The following is a 20,447-nucleotide window of genomic DNA, read 5'->3' on the forward strand; positions in this document are numbered from 1 at the left end:
AGCAGCGGGCTAGGGAGTTCTTATCCTCCCAATCTTGGTAGTCCCTCCTACGGGCCTCAGAAGCCCTATCACCCGGACGCTCCGGGGCAGGATTTTTCACCACCTTGTCTAACTTTTCGGAAGTTAGGACCAGCATAAGATTTCTGTGCCAGTCGGCATGGTTTGGGCCCTTAAGCTTGTTATATCATCTAGAAGCATTGTGAATTGACTGTTTGCCATTTTCTGATAAAATAGCAAAGACGTTAGTCCACAACCTTAGTTTGATTCATGTTACCTACATAGATATGGTTTTTAACCTATGTTCCATTTCCAATTGTTCATCTCTGAGACTTCCCCCCTTTCTCAGTGACAGAGACGACGAAATGTCTCTGGAAATGTGGAAAATCACATGGGGTGCGTGAAGCCAACTATTTCAGCTGCAAAACCCCATCACCTTTGTGTGATGGATCATATCCACTCATCAAATGAGTTTCCCTTTGGCCTCTGTCGGACAAGGTTCAAAGCTGTTTTCAGGTAAACCTTTCTGTCTAGTGAATGCTCACCCATCATATTCAGGTTACGTCAAGGTACCGGGAGAGAGTTCCCATTTTCTGGTGAAGCCCCTCCCACATCGGTCTATGATGCCCCTATCATCTTATGAAACACTCTAACAGATCCAACAGTAAATGGATAGCCCAATTTTATGGTGCGTTTCCTCATTACTGAAGGACCCATCATTGTGCTAATGACGGAAGGCCTTTAGAGAGTCCATCATATGGATCTCCCTATCACATGCACTCATATTTGCTGGAGGGAACGAAATTACGCCCTAGTTCTAATTTAGGTCAAACCAGAGTGGCTCCCACTGACTTTCATAAAGTCAGATTTCTAGTGGGCCTTAATCGGCTAGGGGTTCCGTACGCATCCCTTTTCAGGGTTATGGGGCCCACCAAACAAGGAGGGGTCATCCAAAGACCTTAAGGGACACCATGGCAATGATGTGCATTCAGCCATGGTGTGCGCAAGAGCCACTAACGAGTCATCATGGGCCAAGTGCTTATGGCCCTTGGTCACAGCACATCAAACATCCAATCATCACATGTAAAGGAGGAATTGATCCAATCAATTAACTGCTGTAAAGCCCATTGAACAGCCCATTTAAAATCCATAACATTAACAATTAATGTCGACTAGGTATATGGGCTGAATCGTAGTTAGCTGTTCGGCCCACACAACTTTTCTCACAAAAGTGGGCTTTTGCTGTTTTAACCATTTAAAACTGGGCTTTACAGGTGGGCCGAATTAATCCATGTAATTCAACATCAGATTTGGAACAACAAGTGTGAGAAAAATGATCTGAAAACAGTCCCCTTCGAACCCCAGATTCGGTCCAAATAGTTTTGGTCCAATCTAGTTCGAAATGGTCAAAAACTTATTTTCAATTCAAGAATTAATTCATGAAAGATCTGAAATTAATAATTTTGATTTTCAACAAACACAAATCAAATATGGACTGTTCGCACCACCTGCAAAATAGAGGTTAATCACTAGGGTTGCAGTTTCACAAACTACAAATCGCAGAAAGCGATTTCTCCATCTACAAATCTCCAACGCCGCCTTCTTCTTCCTTCTTCTTCAATCAACAAAATAAAAGAAACAGAAATCCTATTTCTATTAATTAATTACATTCTTGATCAAATCCTTTACATTCAGCCTAGAAAAAATAAAAAAAAAAAATTATTTACAGACCGAATTGAATAAAAAGGAAAAGGGGTGCGCAGACCATCTGCGCCAACTTTGCACTGCGATCTCCAGGTTCGAACAGTCCATTAAATCAAAATAATAAAGAACAATTTTAAATAAATTTTGGATTTAACAAAAATTAATTTCAGATCAATCGCCCTTAACAATAATCAGTTTCTTGAAATAAAGAAAACAATTTGCGCAAATCTTGGCAGAACATCTTCTGTCCATCTGCGCAAGTTCAGATCTAATTTTTCTTTTGGTTCAAGATTTGAACCTGTGGCTCTGATACCACTAAAAGAATGGTAGGATCCATCTATTGGATGCTAAAAAGGTTGCGGAATGGGTGGGGGAATTTCAAAAATTTTTCTACCTTCTTACAACTGGGAATCATATTCCCTAAATTCAGAATACAATATTCAATGATCCTACTTGAACCACAACCGAACCAGATCTGAACCAAAAGGGAAAGGGAGGAATTATACCTGATCCAGAGAAGCAGTATCTCCCAAAGTTGGTGTTCACGCCCAAAAATGACACCAAGATCCGCTCCTGCTGAAGATGACACAGTTGTATGTGAAACGGAACCAGCAGAGTGCGTCCTACACACTGGATCCTTCTCAAGAATCCTCTGGAAACTCTAAGCACCAAATCTTTTTCAGTCTTTTCTGCAAAGCTGATGTCAAGAAACAGTTTCTTGATTTCTCTCTTCTTCAAAGATCGAATCTTGTAAGAAAGGATGGCGGCAGTTGGAGGAGAACTCCTAGGACGAAGATGGCTGAAGAGCTTCTCTTCTCTTTGGACTCTGTATAAGATCTAATCTCAATTCGCATGATGCTTTGTTTCTTGAACCCTTGGTTCAAAAATCTCTTTTCTTTCTTAGGGTTTCTCCTCCTTTCTTCTTGCTTAAGAAACCTCCTAAATTAGGAGTTATCCCAATCCAAATCAGTATTTGGATAGGGGATTATCTTAATCCTATCCCCATATTAAGTTAGCTTACTCCTGATCTTATCAGAAGGTTACCAGATCCAAATCTATTTTCAATTTGGTCTCCCAGAGTGGATAAGGTTAAAGGCCTAAACCTTTTGCTAACATTAATCTCATATCCGCCCCATAGATGGGTGTTCAGTGCTTAACTAGTTTCCAATCTGCTGCCCAGTTAGGCTTCTTTGTATGGCGTGGGACCCAAGCATTGATCTACACACCAGCCACATGGGTTCGACCCAGCCTTTATTACAAGGTCCAGCCGAATTTACTGAAAAACTCAGTGAACCCCTGAGCCCATCACATGGACCCTATGGGCCCAACACTTACATTAAGTGGTCCCTGGGCCAAGCCATCTTATAAAAACCCAGGGACTGTGGGCAGGTGCAAGATTAGCCCATCAGGTACTATCATAAATGGTCTTACACTTAACCTCTCAGCCCTTCATGATTAAGCACTGCCCGACAAGAGAGAACCTCTCCCTCGGCTGCAAGGAACAATGCCGCACTCTCTACTCACATGGATCCTGGGAATTAAAACCATTTGCAAACACTTTGAAACCGTACATATATATATATATATATATATATATATATATATATATATATAGATTTTGCAAAACAAAATTCCAACGATTGAAATCAACAGCCGGCAGTTTGGTTTCCATCAGAGAGAGTGCATTCCCGATCATTACCTTTGTCCGACAAAGGGGCTGATCCTGTCACTATGATCACCCACTCAGATGAATTCTCAAACTGCCCCAACATGCCCATGTTTTGACCCCCGCTAAGGATCTCACTGATTGTCATATCAAAGACAACCCGATCTGACACCTAATGAAGTGTCATAATCGAGTCTAGGGGTTAGGTGTAACTTTCCAGTTTTGCCCATTTGTCTCCATGGTCCAGGGCAATACTAGAAATTTGGTCCGGTTCAAGGATTCGAGTAATCTCATACTGCATGTGCCTTGGGTCTTACCCTGGTGGCCGAGACAGGCCATCCCAACATTTGGTGGCACACCAATATCAGCCTTGGCAGGATAAATCTCCCCAGACTTATCCAATCGGCTGTGAACATTTAAAACTAACACGAGTCTCTATAAGTGTCCTGTTTTAGGGTCTTCCACAGAATTTTACCAAACAACATTAGTCAAACATGCACTTTATTTATTTACACTAAATAACAAAAGTACATCAAATCGGATTGAAGCTAAGGGCATACAAAACTGTCTAACAGTGGGCACCTTAGCTTGACAAGTATGATGGAAACACTGATCCCGCCGACCACATCGAGGCACAAAAAGCTCAACTAATGTTGCACAGATCTTCCGAGGGCCTAATGTGCAAAGCTCTAGTGGCCACCCTCACAGGTCCAGCCCTAACTAGGTATTCCTCTCTACCTCCATGCTCAATAGCGTCGTGGGAGCAGTTGAAAACTCAGTTCTATGCACAGTTCACAACAAGTCAAAAGCATAGGAAGACATCGACCAGCCTCATGCAGGTACGACAAAGGAAAGTCGAATCTCTAAGGGGCTACCTGGCGAGATTCAACAAACAGGCACTACAGGTCAGAAGCCTGAACCAGTCCATGGTTGTCACCGCTATTCAACACGGCCTCCGCCCATCACCATTCAATTTCTCCATCTCCAAAAACCCTCTGCAAACCTTGGATGCGCTGATGAGCCATGCGCAGAAGAACATCAACACAGAAGAGGCACAAACACAGCTGCGAGACGAGGAAGAGAGGCCCGACAAGAAGAGGAGAGATACTGAGGAGCGGAAGTCAAAATGATCAGAATGGGACCATAAGAGGCAAGACCGCCGACCCGATCATAGACTAGGTACAGAGGCTAATCTACTACACCAGAAAAGTCCTCAGCGGCACAGAAACCCGATACTCCAACTGGTAAAAATGGCCCTGGCTCTGGTTACCTCGGCCAGAATGCTCGGGCCGTACTTTCAGGCCCACAGTATTCGAGTGCTCACTGACCAGCCACTCAAACAAGTCCTCCAAAGGCCGGAGGCATCTGGAAGCTTGTTCAAATGGAGTGTAGAGCTAAGTGACTTCGACATCGAATACGCACCCCGACCCGCGATTAAGGCTCAGTCCCTAGCCGACTTCATTCACCATTGAGGATCATGCCCTGCCACCATAAGTATGGACCCTGCATGTTTATGGCTCATCAAATCAGCAAGTCAGCGGGGCCAGCCTCATTCTCCTTGACCTAGATGACCCGGTGTTAAATCATGCTCTCAAGTCCAAGTTTAAAGCATCCAACAACGAGGCTGAGTATGAGGCCTTGATCGCCGGACTACACCTCTTCCTAGACCTAGGAGCTCGGAGAATAGAAGCCTTTAGTGATTCTTAGCTGGTAGTCAACCAGATCCACGGACGGTTTGAGACACTTATGCCCACAATGGCAAGCCATCTACAAAAGGTGCAAGTGTTCATCCACCAACTTGAGCACTTCAACATCCAACAGATCCCTCGAGCCGAAAACATATGAGTCTATGCGCTATCCAAGTTAGCTAGCTCTCCAAAAACTGATCTCGACAAGACAACATAGTTGGACACATTGGCCCAACCGATCATCGCATTGACAACTCTCCTCATCCTCCCGGTACAACACAGTCCATCCTAGATGGACCCCATCGCACAGTACCTCCGAGAAGGTACACTTCTAGAAGATCAGATAAAAGCAAAGAGACTCCAGCATAGATCATCTCGGTATTGCCTTAGCCAAGGTCAGCTTTACCGTTTCTTACACACTCTCCCCGACCTGAAATGCCTCTCCCCATTCGAGGCAGACTACGTCCTCATTGAGATCCATGAAGGTATCTGCAAAGACCATCCCGGCGCATGCACCTTGGTACACAAGGCACTCCGGCAAGGTTAATTCTGATCGACAATGAAGCAAGACGCAGCCCATCTAGTTCGGAAATGCGACAGTTGTCAATGACATTCCAATTTCCATCACCAGCCTGCAGTCCTCATGAAGACGATCACCAACCCATAGTCGTACACACAGTGGGGGGTGGACATCCTCAGCCCTTTCCCCACTGTGGTTGCATAGACAAAGTTCCTCCTAGTGGTTTACTTCACCAAATGGGTGGAAGTCGAAGCTTTGGCACGCATTACTGCGCACATTGACTGGAACATTTTTTGGCAAAGTATTGTCTGCCAATTCGATATTCCGCGCGTCCTCATCACAAACAATGGAACACAGTTCACCAACCAAAAGTTCAAGGCCCTCTACACTGACCTGAAGATCAACCATCGGACCACCGTCGTATACCGACCCCAGAGCAATGGGTAGACCATGGTAACCAACCGAACCATATTGCATGGCCTGAAAACTTGGTTAGACTAGGCCAAGGGGAGGTGGGTCGAGGAACTATCGAGCATACTCTGGGCATACAGGACTACTCCACGGACGGCCACCGAAGAAACACCCTTTAGCCTGACCTACGGAGCTGAAGCTATGGTACCTGTAGAGATTGGCTCTCCAACCCTCCAGACCGAGCACTTCGATGAAGACCAGAATGATGAGGATCTCCACGCAGAGTTAGACCTGATCGAGGAAGCCCAGGACCGAGCACATGTCAGGATGGTAGCACAGCAATGGAGAATGGCAAAATACTACGACACCAAAGTTAGAAGATGTGAGTTCAAGACAGGTGACGTCGTCCTCCGCAAAGTCATTGTGACCATGCCAGGGGAAGGCAAGCTCGGACCAAATTGGGAAGTGCCATATAGAGTCACCAAGGTTCTTGGTCCAAGCACCTATAGGCTTGAAAACCTTGATGACCGACCAATATTGAGAAGTTGGAACACAGGAAACCTTCGAATGTATTATCAATGATTCGATGATAATGAAAAGCACCTTATTCAAGCAATGTGTTGATTGCCCGACACAACATATACACGCACCCTACATGACACGAGACAACACACAAACACTGCACAAGCACCATGCCACACAACTGCTCTACACGACCACACTACACAACCGAGCTACACGACCATGCTACACAACCGCACAACACATGTGTAGCTCGATACATCTCACTGACTCGGCTGATCTCCGAACGGCCCAGGCCCACAATGCATAGCTCGACAGCATAATGCCGACCAACTGGACTCAGCTACCCACGACCTAAGCCTAAAGCGGAGAAGAATGCCCCCGCCCATCAAGGCCTAAGGATGGTCATTAAACTCCACTCACCTATCGACTAACACTTGGTCAGAGCTAGCCAAGCAACGGCTAGCCCTCGAAGGGCCCCAAAGGCTCTTGAGACCAAAAACTGAGCATCCCAAATATGAGAGCATGGAATACAGTCCCGCTTCACTAGTCAAAGGCTAAAGATATCGGCCAACTCAAACCTTGGCCAAGGCAAGGCCGAGGAACCAAAAAAAAAATTATGAATGCACACAAGTTTAGAATCAGAAAGTTTCATTAAGTCATAAAGTCAGTATAGCAGATGAAAGCCTGGCATGCTGAGCCATTGCAGGAGCAAAAAAAAAAGAAAAGAACCCACAGTAGTTCAACCCACAGAAGGGAGATTAGCAGCCTCGTCACCACCATCTTCATCATCATCACCGCCTCTGCCCTCCTCATCCACAATCTGAGGGTCAGGCGGAGCCTGCTCCTCGTCTTTGTCTTCATGGGCCTGGCGGAGGTCGGCACGAACTCCGAAGTACTCCAAGGCTGGGTCGTGCACCTCCCGTCTGGCGTGACGGTCATTCAGGACGTCGCGAAGGTCCGAGACTGGCGGGGGAGAGGCATGGTGTCGGCCCTTGGCCCTTGAGTGGGCGCTACGACGACCAAGGTGTCCGCCTTCATCCCATGGTTTCTCCCTCCTACGACGATGGTTCTATTCTGAGGGCTGGTGACTGTGTTGTTAGACAGTTTTGTATGCCCTTAGCTTCAATCATTTTGATGTACTTTTGTTATTTAGTGGAAATAAATAAAGTACATGTTTGATTCATGTTATTTGGTTTAATTCTGTGTAAAACCCTAAAACTGGACATTTGTAGAGACTCATGTTAGTTTTGAATGTTCACAGCCGTTGGATAAGTCTGGGGAGATTTATCCTGCCAAGGCTGATACTGGTGTGCCACCAAGTGTTGGGATGGCCTGTCTCAGCCATCAGGGTAAGACCCGAGGCACATACAGCATGGGATTACTTGAATCCTTGAACCGGACCAGATTTCCAGTCTTGCCCTGGACCTTGGAGATAGATGGGCAAAACTGGAAAGTTACACCTGACCCCTAGACTCGATTGTGACACTTCACTAGGTGTTGGATCAGGCTGCCTTTGATGTGCCAATCAGTGAGATCCTTAGTGGGGATCAAAACCTGGGTATGTTGGGGCAGTTTGAGAATTCATCTGAGTGGGTGGTCATAGTGACAGAATCAGCCACTTTGTCGGACAAAGGGTAATGATCGGGAATGCACTCTCTCTGATGGAAACCAAACTGCCGGCAGTTGATTTCAATCGTTGGAATTTTGTTTTTTGCAAAATTAATATATTTACATATATATGTACGGTTTCAAAATGTTTGCAAATGGTTTTAATTCCCGGGATCCATGTGAGAGGAGAGTGCGGCACTGTTCCTTGCAGCCGAGGGAGAGGTCCTCTCTTGTCGGGCAGTGCTTGATCATTAAGGGCTGAGAGGTTAAGTGTAAGACCATTTAGGACAATACCTGATGGGCTAATCTTGCACCTGCCCACAGTCCCTGGGTTTTTATAAGATGGCTTGGCCCAGGGACCACTTAATGTAAGTGTTGGGCCCATAGGGTTCATACGATGGACTCAAGGGGTTCATTGAGGTTTTCAGTGAATTCGGCTGGGCCTTGTATTAAAGGCTGGGCCGAACCCATGTGGCTGGTGTGTAGATCAATGCTTGGGTCCCACGCCATACAAAGAAGCCCAACTGGGCAGCAGATTGGAAACTAATTAAACACTGAATACTTAATGGGCCAAAAGCCCATTTCGAAGTGGGCTGATATGATCACCCATCAATGGGGCGAATTTGAGATTGCAGTTAGCAAAAAGGATTGGGCTCTTAGCCTTATCCACTCTTAGAGACCAAATTCAAATCAGATTTGAATCTGGTAACCTCCTGATAAGATCAGGAGTAAGCTAACTCTATCTGGGAAAAGGATTAAGATTATCCCCTATCCAAATACTGATTTGGATTGGGATAACTCCTAATTAGGAGATTTCTTAATCAAGAAGAAAGGAGGAGATTTCGAATGTACCAAGAGGGAGAGAAATCAGATTTCGATCCAAGGGGTTTTGGTAAGCAAGAAGGGTTCCTGCGATTTGAGATTAGATCTCATACTCTCCAGAAAAGAAAACAGTTCAGCCTTTTCGTTTCTGGAGATCTCCTCCTGCCGCCGCCATCTGCATTGTTGCAAGATTCGATCTTTGCAGAAAAGAAAGTCAAGAAACCAGTTCTTGACATCAGTCTTGCAAGAAAGACTGAAAGAATTCAGTGTTTAGTACATCCAGGGGATTCTTGTGAAGGATCCAGTGTGTAGGACGCACCCTGCTGGTTCTGTTCCATCCACAGCTGTGTCATCTTCAGCGGGGACAGATCTTGGAGCATTCTTTGGGCGTGAACACCAACTTTGGGAGATACTGCTTCTCCGGATCAGGTATAATCCTCCCATTTATCTTTTGGTACAGATCTGGTTTGATTAGGGTTCAAGTAGATCCTTGAATATTGTATTCTAAATTCAGGGAATATGATTCCCAGTTGGGAGAAGGTAGGAAATTTTTGAAATTCGCCCCACCCATTCCGCAACCTTTATGGCGTCCATTAGATGGATCCTACCATTCTTTCAGTGGTATCAGAGCCACAGGTTCGAATCTTGAACCAAAAGAAAATCAGATCTGACCCTGCGCAGATGGATAGAAGGTGTTCTTTCAAGATTTGCGCAGATTGTTTTCTTTTTTTCAAGAAACTGTTTCTTGTTAAGGGCGATTGATCTGAAATTAATTTCTATTAAATCCAAAATTTATTTGGAATTGTTCTTTATTTATTTTGATTTAATGGACTGTTCAAACCTGGAGATCGCAGTGCAGTTTTAGCGCAGATGGTCTGCGCACCCTTTTTCTTTTCTATTTATTTATTTCATTCAATTCGGTCTGTAAATATTTTTTTTATTTTTAGACTGAATGTATAGGATTTGATCAAGAATGTAATTAATAGAAATAGGATTTCTGTTATTTTTCTTGATTAAAGAAGATGGGAGAAGATGGCGGCGCTGGAGATTTGCAGATGGAGAAATCGTTTTCTGCGATTTGCAGTTTATGAAACTGCAACCCTTGTGATTAACCTCTGTTTTGCAGGTGGTGCGAACAGTCCATAATCGTTTTGTGTTTGCTAGAAATCAAAACTATTAATTTCAGATCATTCAATAATTAATTCTTGAATTGAAAATCAGTTTTGGACCATTTCGGACTAGATTGGACCAAAACTGTTTGGACCGAATCTGGGTTTCGAAAGGGGCTGTTTTCAGTCCAATTGTCTCACACTTTTGTTCCAAATCTGATGTTCAATTACAGGGATTAATTCGGCCCACCTGTAAAGCCCAGTTTTAAAGGGTTAAAACTGCAAAAGCCCATTATTGTGAGATAAGCTGTATGGGCCGAACTGCTATCTGCGATTCAGCCCATACACCTAGTGGACATTAATCGTTAATGACTTGGTTTTTAAATGGGCCGTTGAATGGGCTTTACAGCAATTAATTGATTGGATCAATTCCTCCTTTACATGTGATGTTTGGATGTTTGATGTGCTGCGACCATGGGCCATAAGTACTTGGCCCGTGATGACTCGTTAGTGGCTCTTGCGCACACCATGGCTGAATGCACATCATTGCCATGGTGTCCCTGAAGGTCATTGGATGACCCCCTCTTTGCCTGGTGGGCCCCACAACCCTGAAAAGGGATGCGTACGGAACCCCTAGCCGATGAAGGCCCACCAGAAATCTGACTTTATGAAAGTCAGTGGGAGCCACTTTGGTTTGACCTAAATTAGAACTAGGCCGTGATTTTGTTCCCTCCAGCAAATATGAATGCAAGTGATAGGGAGATCCATATGATGGACTCTCTAAAGGCCTTCCGTCATTAGCACAATGATGGGTCCATCAGTAATGAGGAAACGCACCATAAAATTGGGCTATCCATTTGCTGTTGGATCTGTTAGAGTGTTTCATAAGATGATAGGGGCGTCATAGACCGATGTGGGAGGGGCTTCACCAGAAAATGGGAACTCTCTCACGGTACCTTGTGGTAACCTGAATATGATGGGTGTGCACTCACTGACAGAAGGGTTTACCTGAAAACGGCTCTGAACCTTGTCTGACAGAGGCCAAAGGGAAACTCATTTGATGAGTGGATATGATCCGTCACAGAAAGGTGGTGGGGTTATGCAGCTGAAACAGTTGGCTTCACGCACCCCATGTGATTTCCCACATTTCCAGAGACATTTCGTCATCTCCGTCACTGAGATAGGAGGGAAATCTCAGAGATGAACAAAATGGGAATGGAACATAGATTAAAAGCCATATCTATGTAGGTAAACATGAATCAAACTAAGGTTGTGGACTAATGATTTTGCTGTTTTATCAGAAAATGGCAAACGGTCAATTTGCAAAGCTTCTAGACGATAACAAGCTTAAGGGCCCAAACTATGCCGACTGGTACAGAAATCTTATGCTGGTCCTAACTTCTGAAAAGTTAGACAAGGTAGTGAAAAATCCTGCCCCGGAACGTCCGGGTGATAGGGCTTCTGAGGCCCGTAGGAGGGACTACCAAGATTGGGAGGATAAGAACTCCCTAGCCCGCTGCTTTGTCATTGCCTCATTAGACAACTCAATACAGAGGCAGTTCGATCAGATCGAACTTGCCAAGGACATATTGGACAGTCTAAGGACAATGTATGAGGAGCAGAACCGTTCTACTCGACAGAAGGTCCTGAAATTGTTCATGACCGCGCAGATGACCAAAGGGCAGAAAGTTCATGACCATTGTCTTCGGATGATGGGATACATCAACGAACTTGAAGCTCTTGGATCCGGGCTAGATCTTGGCACGCAAGTGGATGCCATCCTAAATTCTTTGCCCTCTTCCTTCAATGCGTTCACTATGAACTACAATATGAATAAGCTGAATGTCAGCGTCCAGGAACTCAGCAATATGTTGCAGAGGGCCAAGGATTTACTCAAGAAGGATGAGCCTGTGGTTATGCTTGCTGAAGCTAACAAATCGGGCAAGAGAAAGAGAAAGGCAAAGAAGCCCCAGAAGAAGACTACCAAACCCAAGAAGCAGAAGAAGAACAAGGCATCTGATGTCTGTCACTTCTGCAAGCAGACCGGCCACTGGAAGAGGAACTGTCCTACCTACCTGGAATCTAAGAAAGGTAATATCGAAACTTGTGTCATAGAAACTAATATGTTAGTTACTTCTGTGTCCTGGTGTGTTGACTCCGGGGCTTCAACTCATGCGTGTAACTCACTGCAGGGGTTCAAAGTTAGCAGAAGGCTGAGTGAAGGTGAAGTGACACTGTTCTTGGGAACAACTGCAAGTGTTGCAGCTACGGCAATAGGAACCGTAGAATTAGTTTTTAAAGAAGGAGTCCTTGTACTTAAAGATTGTCTTTATGTACAGAACTTGAGAAGGAATTTAATTTCTGTTTCAAAATTGTGTGCTGATGGATATACTGTTTACTTTAGTAATATGATTACTGTTAAACGGAATAATAAATTCATCGCATGCGGGGAGCTAGAGAACGGTCTCTATGTTCTGCATCCTTCTTTGGAAACTAACTTAACCGAAACTACGTCGGTCGAAAATCCCAAGAAAAGGACTCGTGATACAGTAAATCTCACGTGCCTCTGGCATTACCGACTTGGCCACATCGGTGTCGACCGAATCACAAGACTGGTAAAGGATGGTCCTTTGGATTTTCTAACCGTAGAAAATCTTCCCACTTGTGAACCTTGCCTCCAAGGTAAGATGACTAAGCGGCCATTTGACGGTAAGCCTGAAAGATGTGCAGGCACACTTGACCTAATACATACTGATGTATGTGGTCCCCTGAGTGTTAGGACACGGAATCAACACGTGTACTTCATCACCTTTACAGATGATTTTTCACGATATGGTTACGTGTACCTAATGAGACATAAGTCTGAATCATTTGAAAAGTTCAAAGAGTTCAGACAGGAAGTCGAGAAACAGTTAGGGAGAGAAATTAAGGCCCTTCGATCAGATCGAGGTGGCGAGTATCTCTCTGACGAATTCAGGGACTACTTAAAGGCCAATGGGATAGTGTCACAACTAGCTCCTCCTGCTACACCTCAACTCAACGGTGTTTCAGAGAGGAGAAATAGGACCTTATTAGACATGGTCCGGTCACTTCTCGTACGCTCAGAATTACCCACATCCTTTTGGGGATACGCATTAGAGACTGCTACCTACGTGCTGAATAGGGTTCCAACCAAATCAGTTCCGAAAACTCCATATGAACTTTGGACCGGAAGGAAGCCAAGTGTGAGACACTTGAAGATTTGGGGTTGTCCTGCACACGTTAAAAGAACAAGTGCGGACAAGTTGGAATCTAAAACCAGCCGTTGCCTGTTTATAGGCTACCCAAAGGATTCGGTGGGTTATCTATTCTATGACCCAAGTGAGCAGAAAGTGTTCTGCAGTCGAAACGCCCGATTCTTAGAATCCGATTACATCCTGGACACCCATCGTCAGGAAATAGTTCTTGATGAGGAGAGCTCAGGAGCAGTGGGAGATGACCCACAAGTTCCAGGTAATGACCAACCTAGAAGGTCCACCCGGGTATCCAGACCACCAGTCCGATATGGTTATGACCAGGATAGTTACCTGGTGGAAGCCTTGACTAGTGAAGAGGATCCCGTGTCTTACGCGGAAGCTATGTTAGACATAGACTCCCAGAAGTGGGTGGAGGCCATGAGAGCCGAGATGGACTCAATGGAGACCAATGGAGTCTGGACTCTAGTGGATCCGCCCTCCGGGGTAAAAGCAATTGGTTGCAAATGGATCTACAAGAGGAAGAAGGGCCCCGATGGCAGGATTGAGACCTTTAAAGCTCGTTTGGTGGCGAAAGGGTATACTCAGAAAGAAGGCATCGACTATGAGGAAACCTTTTCACCGGTGGCCATGCTTAAATCCATTAGGATCCTGCTAGCTGTAGCAACGTACCATGATTACGAGATTTGGCAAATGGATGTCAAAACAGCGTTCCTGAATGGAGATCTTAGTGAAGATATCTACATGCAGCAGCCGCAAGGCTTCATTGCTGCTGGTCAGGAACACATGGTATGTAAACTTAATAGATCCATATATGGACTTAAGCAGGCTTCTAGGAGTTGGAACATCCGTTTTGATTCTGCAGTCAAAACGTTTGACTTTGAGCAGAATCCGGATGAGCCCTGTGTTTACAGGAAATCCAGTGGGGATAAGATCACCTTTTTAGTCTTGTATGTGGACGATATCCTACTCATTGGGAATGATGTAGGAATGTTGACTTCGGTCAAGGTATGGCTATCACAGCAGTTCTCCATGAAAGATCCTGGAGAAGCTTCATACATACTGGGTCTTCGACTCTATAGAGATAGATCGAAGCGGATAATTGGATTATCCCAGGCTGCTTACATTGACAAAATTGTCAAAAGATACAGCATGGAAAACTCCAAGAAAGGAAACGTTCCTTTCAGGCACGGAGTCACTCTCTCCAAGAAGATGTCTCCCAAGACTTCTGAGGAGATTGAGAGCATGAGAGACGTTCCCTATGCCTCAGCTGTGGGGAGCATCATGTATGCCATGTTGTGCACTCGCCCGGACATAGCTCAGGCGGTGAGTGTGGTAAGCAGATTCCAGGCAAACCCAGGATAGGAGCATTGGACTGCTGTGAAGAACATACTCAAATACCTTCGAAGGACGAAAGAGTTTTGTCTGGTATTCGATGGTGGTTCACTGCAAGTTCTAGGGTATACCGATGCCGATTTCCAGTCGGATCCAGATGATAGAAAGTCTACATCTGGGTATGTTTTCACGATAGGATCGTGTGCTGTTTGCTGGAAGAGCAGCAAACAGGGGTCCACTGCAGACTCCACAACCGAGGCCGAGTACATTGCCGCAAGTGAAGCTGCCAAGGAAGCCGTGTGGATGAAGAAATTCATACACGAATTGGGAGCGATTCCGTCCAGCACATCACCCATCCCGTTGTTGTGTGACAACAATGGAGCGATCGCCCAGGCTAAAGAGCCTCGGGCCCACTCGAAGTCAAAGCACATCGAGAGGAAGTACCATGTACTGCGGGAGATCGTTGGTAGAGGGGACGTCCTAATTCAAAAGGTAGCATCAGCGGATAATGTGGCAGACCCATTGACTAAGCCACTGACACAGAAGGTGTTTGAGAAACACGTGGAAAGTATGGGACTCCGGCTTGTACCAGATTGGACCTAAGTGCAAGTGGGAGCTGTTAGACAGTTTTGTATGCCCTTAGCTTCAATCATTTTGATGTACTTTTGTTATTTAGTGGAAATAAATAAAGTACATGTTTGATTCATGTTATTTGGTTTAATTCTGTGTAAAACCCTAAAACTGGACATTTGTAGAGACTCATGTTAGTTTTGAATGTTCACAGCCGTTGGATAAGTCTGGGGAGATTTATCCTGCCAAGGCTGATACTGGTGTGCCACCAAGTGTTGGGATAGCTTGTCTCAGCCATCAGGGTAAGACCCGAGGCACATACAGCATGGGATTACTTGAATCCTTGAACCGGACCAGATTTCCAGTCTTGCCCTGGACCTTGGAGATAGATGGGCAAAACTGGAAAGTTACACCTGACCCCTAGACTCGATTGTGACACTTCACTAGGTGTTGGATCAGGCTGCCTTTGATGTGCCAATCAGTGAGATCCTTAGTGGGGATCAAAACCTGGGTATGTTGGGGCAGTTTGAGAATTCATCTGAGTGGGTGGTCATAGTGACAGAATCAGCCCCTTTGTCGGACAAAGGGTAATGATCGGGAATGCACTCTCTCTGATGGAAACCAAACTGCCGGCAGTTGATTTCAATCGTTGGAATTTTGTTTTTTGCAAAATTAATATATTTACATATATATGTACGGTTTCAAAATGTTTGCAAATGGTTTTAATTCCCGGGATCCATGTGAGAGGAGAGTGCGGCACTGTTCCTTGCAGCCGAGGGAGAGGTCCTCTCTTGTCGGGCAGTGCTTGATCATTAAGGGCTGAGAGGTTAAGTGTAAGACCATTTAGGACAATACCTGATGGGCTAATCTTGCACCTGCCCACAGTCCCTGGGTTTTTATAAGATGGCTTGGCCCAGGGACCACTTAATGTAAGTGTTGGGCCCATAGGGTTCATACGATGGACTCAAGGGGTTCATTGAGGTTTTCAGTGAATTCGGCTGGGCCTTGTATTAAAGGCTGGGCCGAACCCATGTGGCTGGTGTGTAGATCAATGCTTGGGTCCCACGCCATACAAAGAAGCCCAACTGGGCAGCAGATTGGAAACTAATTAAACACTGAATACTTAATGGGCCAAAAGCCCATTTCGAAGTGGGCTGATATGATCACCCATCAATGGGGCGAATTTGAGATTGCAGTTAGCAAAAAGGATTGGGCTCTTAGCCTTATCCACTCTTAGAGACCAAATTCAAATCAGATTTGAATCTGGTAACCTCCTGATAAGATCAGGAGTAAGCTAACTCTATCTGGGAAAAGGATTAAGATTATCCCCTATCCAAATACTGATTTGGATTGGGATAACTCCTAATTAGGAGATTTCTTAATCAAGAAGAAAGGAGGAGATTTCGAATGTACCAAGAGGGAGAGAAATCAGATTTCGATCCAAGGGGTTTTGGTAAGCAAGAAGGGTTCCTGCGATTTGAGATTAGATCTCATACTCTCCAGAAAAGAAAACAGTTCAGCCTTTTCGTTTCTGGAGATCTCCTCCTGCCGCCGCCATCTGCATTGTTGCAAGATTCGATCTTTGCAGAAAAGAAAGTCAAGAAACCAGTTCTTGACATCAGTCTTGCAAGAAAGACTGAAAGAATTCAGTGTTTAGTACATCCAGGGGATTCTTGTGAAGGATCCAGTGTGTAGGACGCACCCTGCTGGTTCTGTTCCATCCACAACTGTGTCATCTTCAGCGGGGACAGATCTTGGAGCATTCTTTGGGCGTGAACACCAACTTTGGGAGATACTGCTTCTCCGGATCAGGTATAATCCTCCCATTTATCTTTTGGTACAGATCTGGTTTGATTAGGGTTCAAGTAGATCCTTGAATATTGTATTCTAAATTCAGGGAATATGATTCCCAGTTGGGAGAAGGTAGGAAATTTTTGAAATTCGCCCCACCCATTCCGCAACCTTTATGGCGTCCATTAGATGGATCCTACCATTCTTTCATGTGTTTGGACTGCACTGGTTCTTCCTCCCTTCGGTTGGAAGGTCTCACATTCCTCTATGGTGGGCTGGCGGGCCAGTTACTACCGGACTCTGTGGGCTCGGCCCATTGGGGGTCAGCTTGGCCGAGAGCTGGAGGTTTGGCATGCTCGCGCCGATTTTGTTCTGACACCACGGCGGGGCGGTCACCCCGAGGGGGACCTCCTACCTGGGGGTGGACTTGTTCCACACGTTGCATGAGGTGGTCCAAATGGTCGACAACTGCCTGGAACTGCTCATAAGTGACCAGGTTCTAGGGGTTCTTGGCTCTTTGTACCATGGTGTCCGAAGCTTAGGAGATCTTAAATTTGGAGTGTTTTAGGAGATCGTCTTAGCAACACTTCCCACAGATGGCGCCAATTGTTGGCACTCGAATTTATATTATTTTCTGTACTTTGAAGGAGGGCCGAAGGCTTTGAGAGTCAGGAGGGGATCTATCGAGGGCTAGTACTGAGGATGTTCGAGGAGACCGGGATACAACTGCTCACTTGTGCATATGAGGGGTTTAGAAGAACTCTTGGAAGTTGCTCTGCAAGGAAGAGAGTGTCAGAGGCCTCGGTGGAAGCCCAAGGCAAGGACTCCGATGGTCAAGTGAGTGTCCACACGAGGTTAGTAGTAAGTCTGGAGCCGAGGAGTCTAGATAAGGTCACTGATGGCACTAAGTCCTCAGTGGAGAGAATATGAGAGGTCTCAAAAGTTCCGGATCCTTTACCTTGTGGAGGACGCCTTGCCTTTATAGTCGGAGCTGCCTGGGAGGGATCGGGCTCAGATGGCCCAGATGCGAGTCGTACGAGGTCTTGCGAGATGTTCCAGCCGAGGACACATGATGCCCTGCGATTAGGCCCGTCCAGTTCGTACCGAAGGGGTTTGCGCATCCTTATGGCGACCCCATGCTATCGCCCACCGTTCGACACGCATTAGCCTTGTATTAGGGGAGCCGAATGCGCCTACATCACCCCCCATTATGACAATTACTCTCAATTTTCACTTTGCGATAAATACCCTTGACCATTAAAAGTCAATATGCGATTAAATTACCAAACTTTGCTTAATTGTCAAAAAAATGCATCCATTTTTTTCAAAAAAAGCAACTAAAATAATAAGAATTATTTCATTGTATTTTGGCACTAATCGAGAAGAAGAAACAAAAGTTGTGTGAAGAGATTAGGGTTTCAGAACTCGAGAAAGCTAAGGGAAAGACTAGATAGAATAGGATCTCCCACTTGAAAGGGTGGGTCCCTATTTATAGCTAAGGGGAGTGCCTCTATGTGCATGGAGTGAAAGAATTTCTGAACTTTCCTAAGGCAATTAGACTTAAATCCCTAGGTTGATTTGATGGGGATAGGCATTGATTGGGGACTTTGGGTCTGATGATGCTCAATTTGGGGTGGTGCACGAACTAAGGAGAGCAACTAGATAGTCCTTGTTGACAGGGCGGGGTCGTGCTACAAGGGCGATGCTACACTTCAAGACCTTTGATCAAGAAAGCAGAAGTCAGAGTCCCGAGGAGTTATCCCCGGGTAGGTACTACGACGCTCAAGTTAGTAGGAAGTAGTGGATGGTCGGGCCGAGCTACGTAGATGCTGGTTTGAGCTGAGTAACAGTGTGGGTGTTAGAAGTTGGATTCCTTACCTTTTGCATGGAGTACCTTTTTATAGCCGAGGATCCGTGTCCTTGTCGGGTTGGACTTCCGGGGTTGTCCGGATGAGGTTAGTCACCGAGGTATTAGGGATAGAGTCCCATTCCCCAATAGAGTCATCTTCCTTACTCCTCTTTATCCATAGTTGTGCTCATCTGTGTGACGTATAGCTGACGTGGCTTAGATGATAAGATGGGGGGCCACAATAATAGCGTAGCTTAGCTAAGCTATTTCAACGTAGTCGAGCTATGCTGACATTGACGAGATAAGCCAATGTTGCTAGGCAATGATTGGGCGGCCACATGTCTCTCAGGACCAACTCAGCCATGACCCGAACACCACTTCCCCTGTTTTGAAGTTGAGGAATGAAGTGTTCCCAATTCGTTCCTCGATCGAGGAACTTCTAAGTTGAAGTCTGGTTGAGTGTCTGGTTCCTTTGGTGTTCCTCGGCGATTGCCATAATCTTGGGATCTGGGTAATATGGAACATGACTGAGGAATCATTCCATCATCGGCTGCAGAACTCCAAGAACTCTAACTTCGGAGTCCGAACACCACTCCTCCAGTTTTGGAGCTGAGGAGGGGGAGTGCTCAGTCCGAAGTGTTGCACGGTCGTGAGCTTGGTATAGTGCCGAGGTGTTGAACTGAGCTTTGAGGTCCATCTCCTTGGTGGGGCCGAGGAAGGGCTCTCTGATTCCCGGTGAAAGTCGTGCTTTGGTGTTGAGGTCGCTATGATGCTTGACCATGGTGTGCCGAGCTCCGGAGTTCGATCCGAGCTTCGGAGTTGAGGCTGCTGCGATGCTTAGCCATGATGTACCGAGCTCCAAAGTCGTGGCTTAGCTCGATTGGGTGCCGAGGAAAGGCTTTCTACTGCTGATGGGAGGCCGAGCTTCAGAGTTGAGGTCGTTGTGATGCTCGGCCATCGTGCACCGAGCTATGAAGTCGGGGACCTTAGATGTGTCGATCTACGGAGCTGAGGCCACTCTGATGCTTGACCATGGTATGCCAAGCTTCAAAGTTGGGGGCCTCAGAGGTGCCACACTATGGAGCTGAGGCCATTGTGATTTTCGGCCATGGTATGCCTAGCTTCGAAGTTGGGGGCCTCAGAGGTGCTGAGCTATGGAGCTGAGGACATTGTGATGCTCGGCCATGGTATGCCGAGCTTCAAAGTTGGGGGCCTTGGAGGTGTCGAGTTACGGAGTTGGGGTCTCTGCTCTTCGACTGAGGAACTTGTACTTGAAATTTTGGAATCCGAGCACCGCTGCCCCAGTTCCAAAGTTGAAGGGTGGGGTGCTCGGCTGAGTCACAATGAGGCCTCCTTTGGTCGGTATTTGCTATTGGGCCATGGTTGGACTGCTGCTATAAGGTGGGCCGGGGCAATTATTGCCCTGGCCGTTGCTTGTCGAGGTTGTCGCGTCGGTTCTCGAGGCCGTACGCATGCGGCAACAATTACATTGATTGGTCTTCCCGAGCTTTGTTAGAGCGCAGCTTGATCCTCACCATAGATCTGGCATCGATTTGCGTTCCTGTGGGTTTTAAGAAGGGGTGGACAGGTATTCCCCCTTTGCCATTTGTAAGAGGAGT

The 20,447-nt window shown here is 45.9% G+C and overlaps 1 protein-coding gene across 1 annotated transcript; it reads left to right on the forward strand.

Annotated features, from left to right (window-relative positions):
* Positions 1–4,044: 4,044 nt before the first annotated feature.
* On the forward strand, positions 4,045–4,497 carry LOC104589249 (uncharacterized). The gene has a single exon (XM_010247500.1). It carries the CDS (start codon positions 4,045–4,047, stop codon positions 4,495–4,497), a length of 453 nt encoding a protein of 150 aa, XP_010245802.1.
* The last annotated feature ends 15,950 nt before the right edge of the window (positions 4,498–20,447 follow it).

The sequence above is a fragment of the Nelumbo nucifera genome, chromosome 2 (assembly GCF_055504915.1).
Source record: "Nelumbo nucifera cultivar China Antique chromosome 2, China Antique-T2T, whole genome shotgun sequence".
Taxonomy (NCBI): Eukaryota; Viridiplantae; Streptophyta; class Magnoliopsida; order Proteales; family Nelumbonaceae; genus Nelumbo; species Nelumbo nucifera.

Bases quoted from the DNA above. Each gene is read 5' to 3' on its own strand.
- LOC104589249 (XM_010247500.1), top strand. From the start codon at position 4,045: ATGTGCAAAGCTCTAGTGGCCACCCTCACAGGTCCAGCCCTAACTAGG.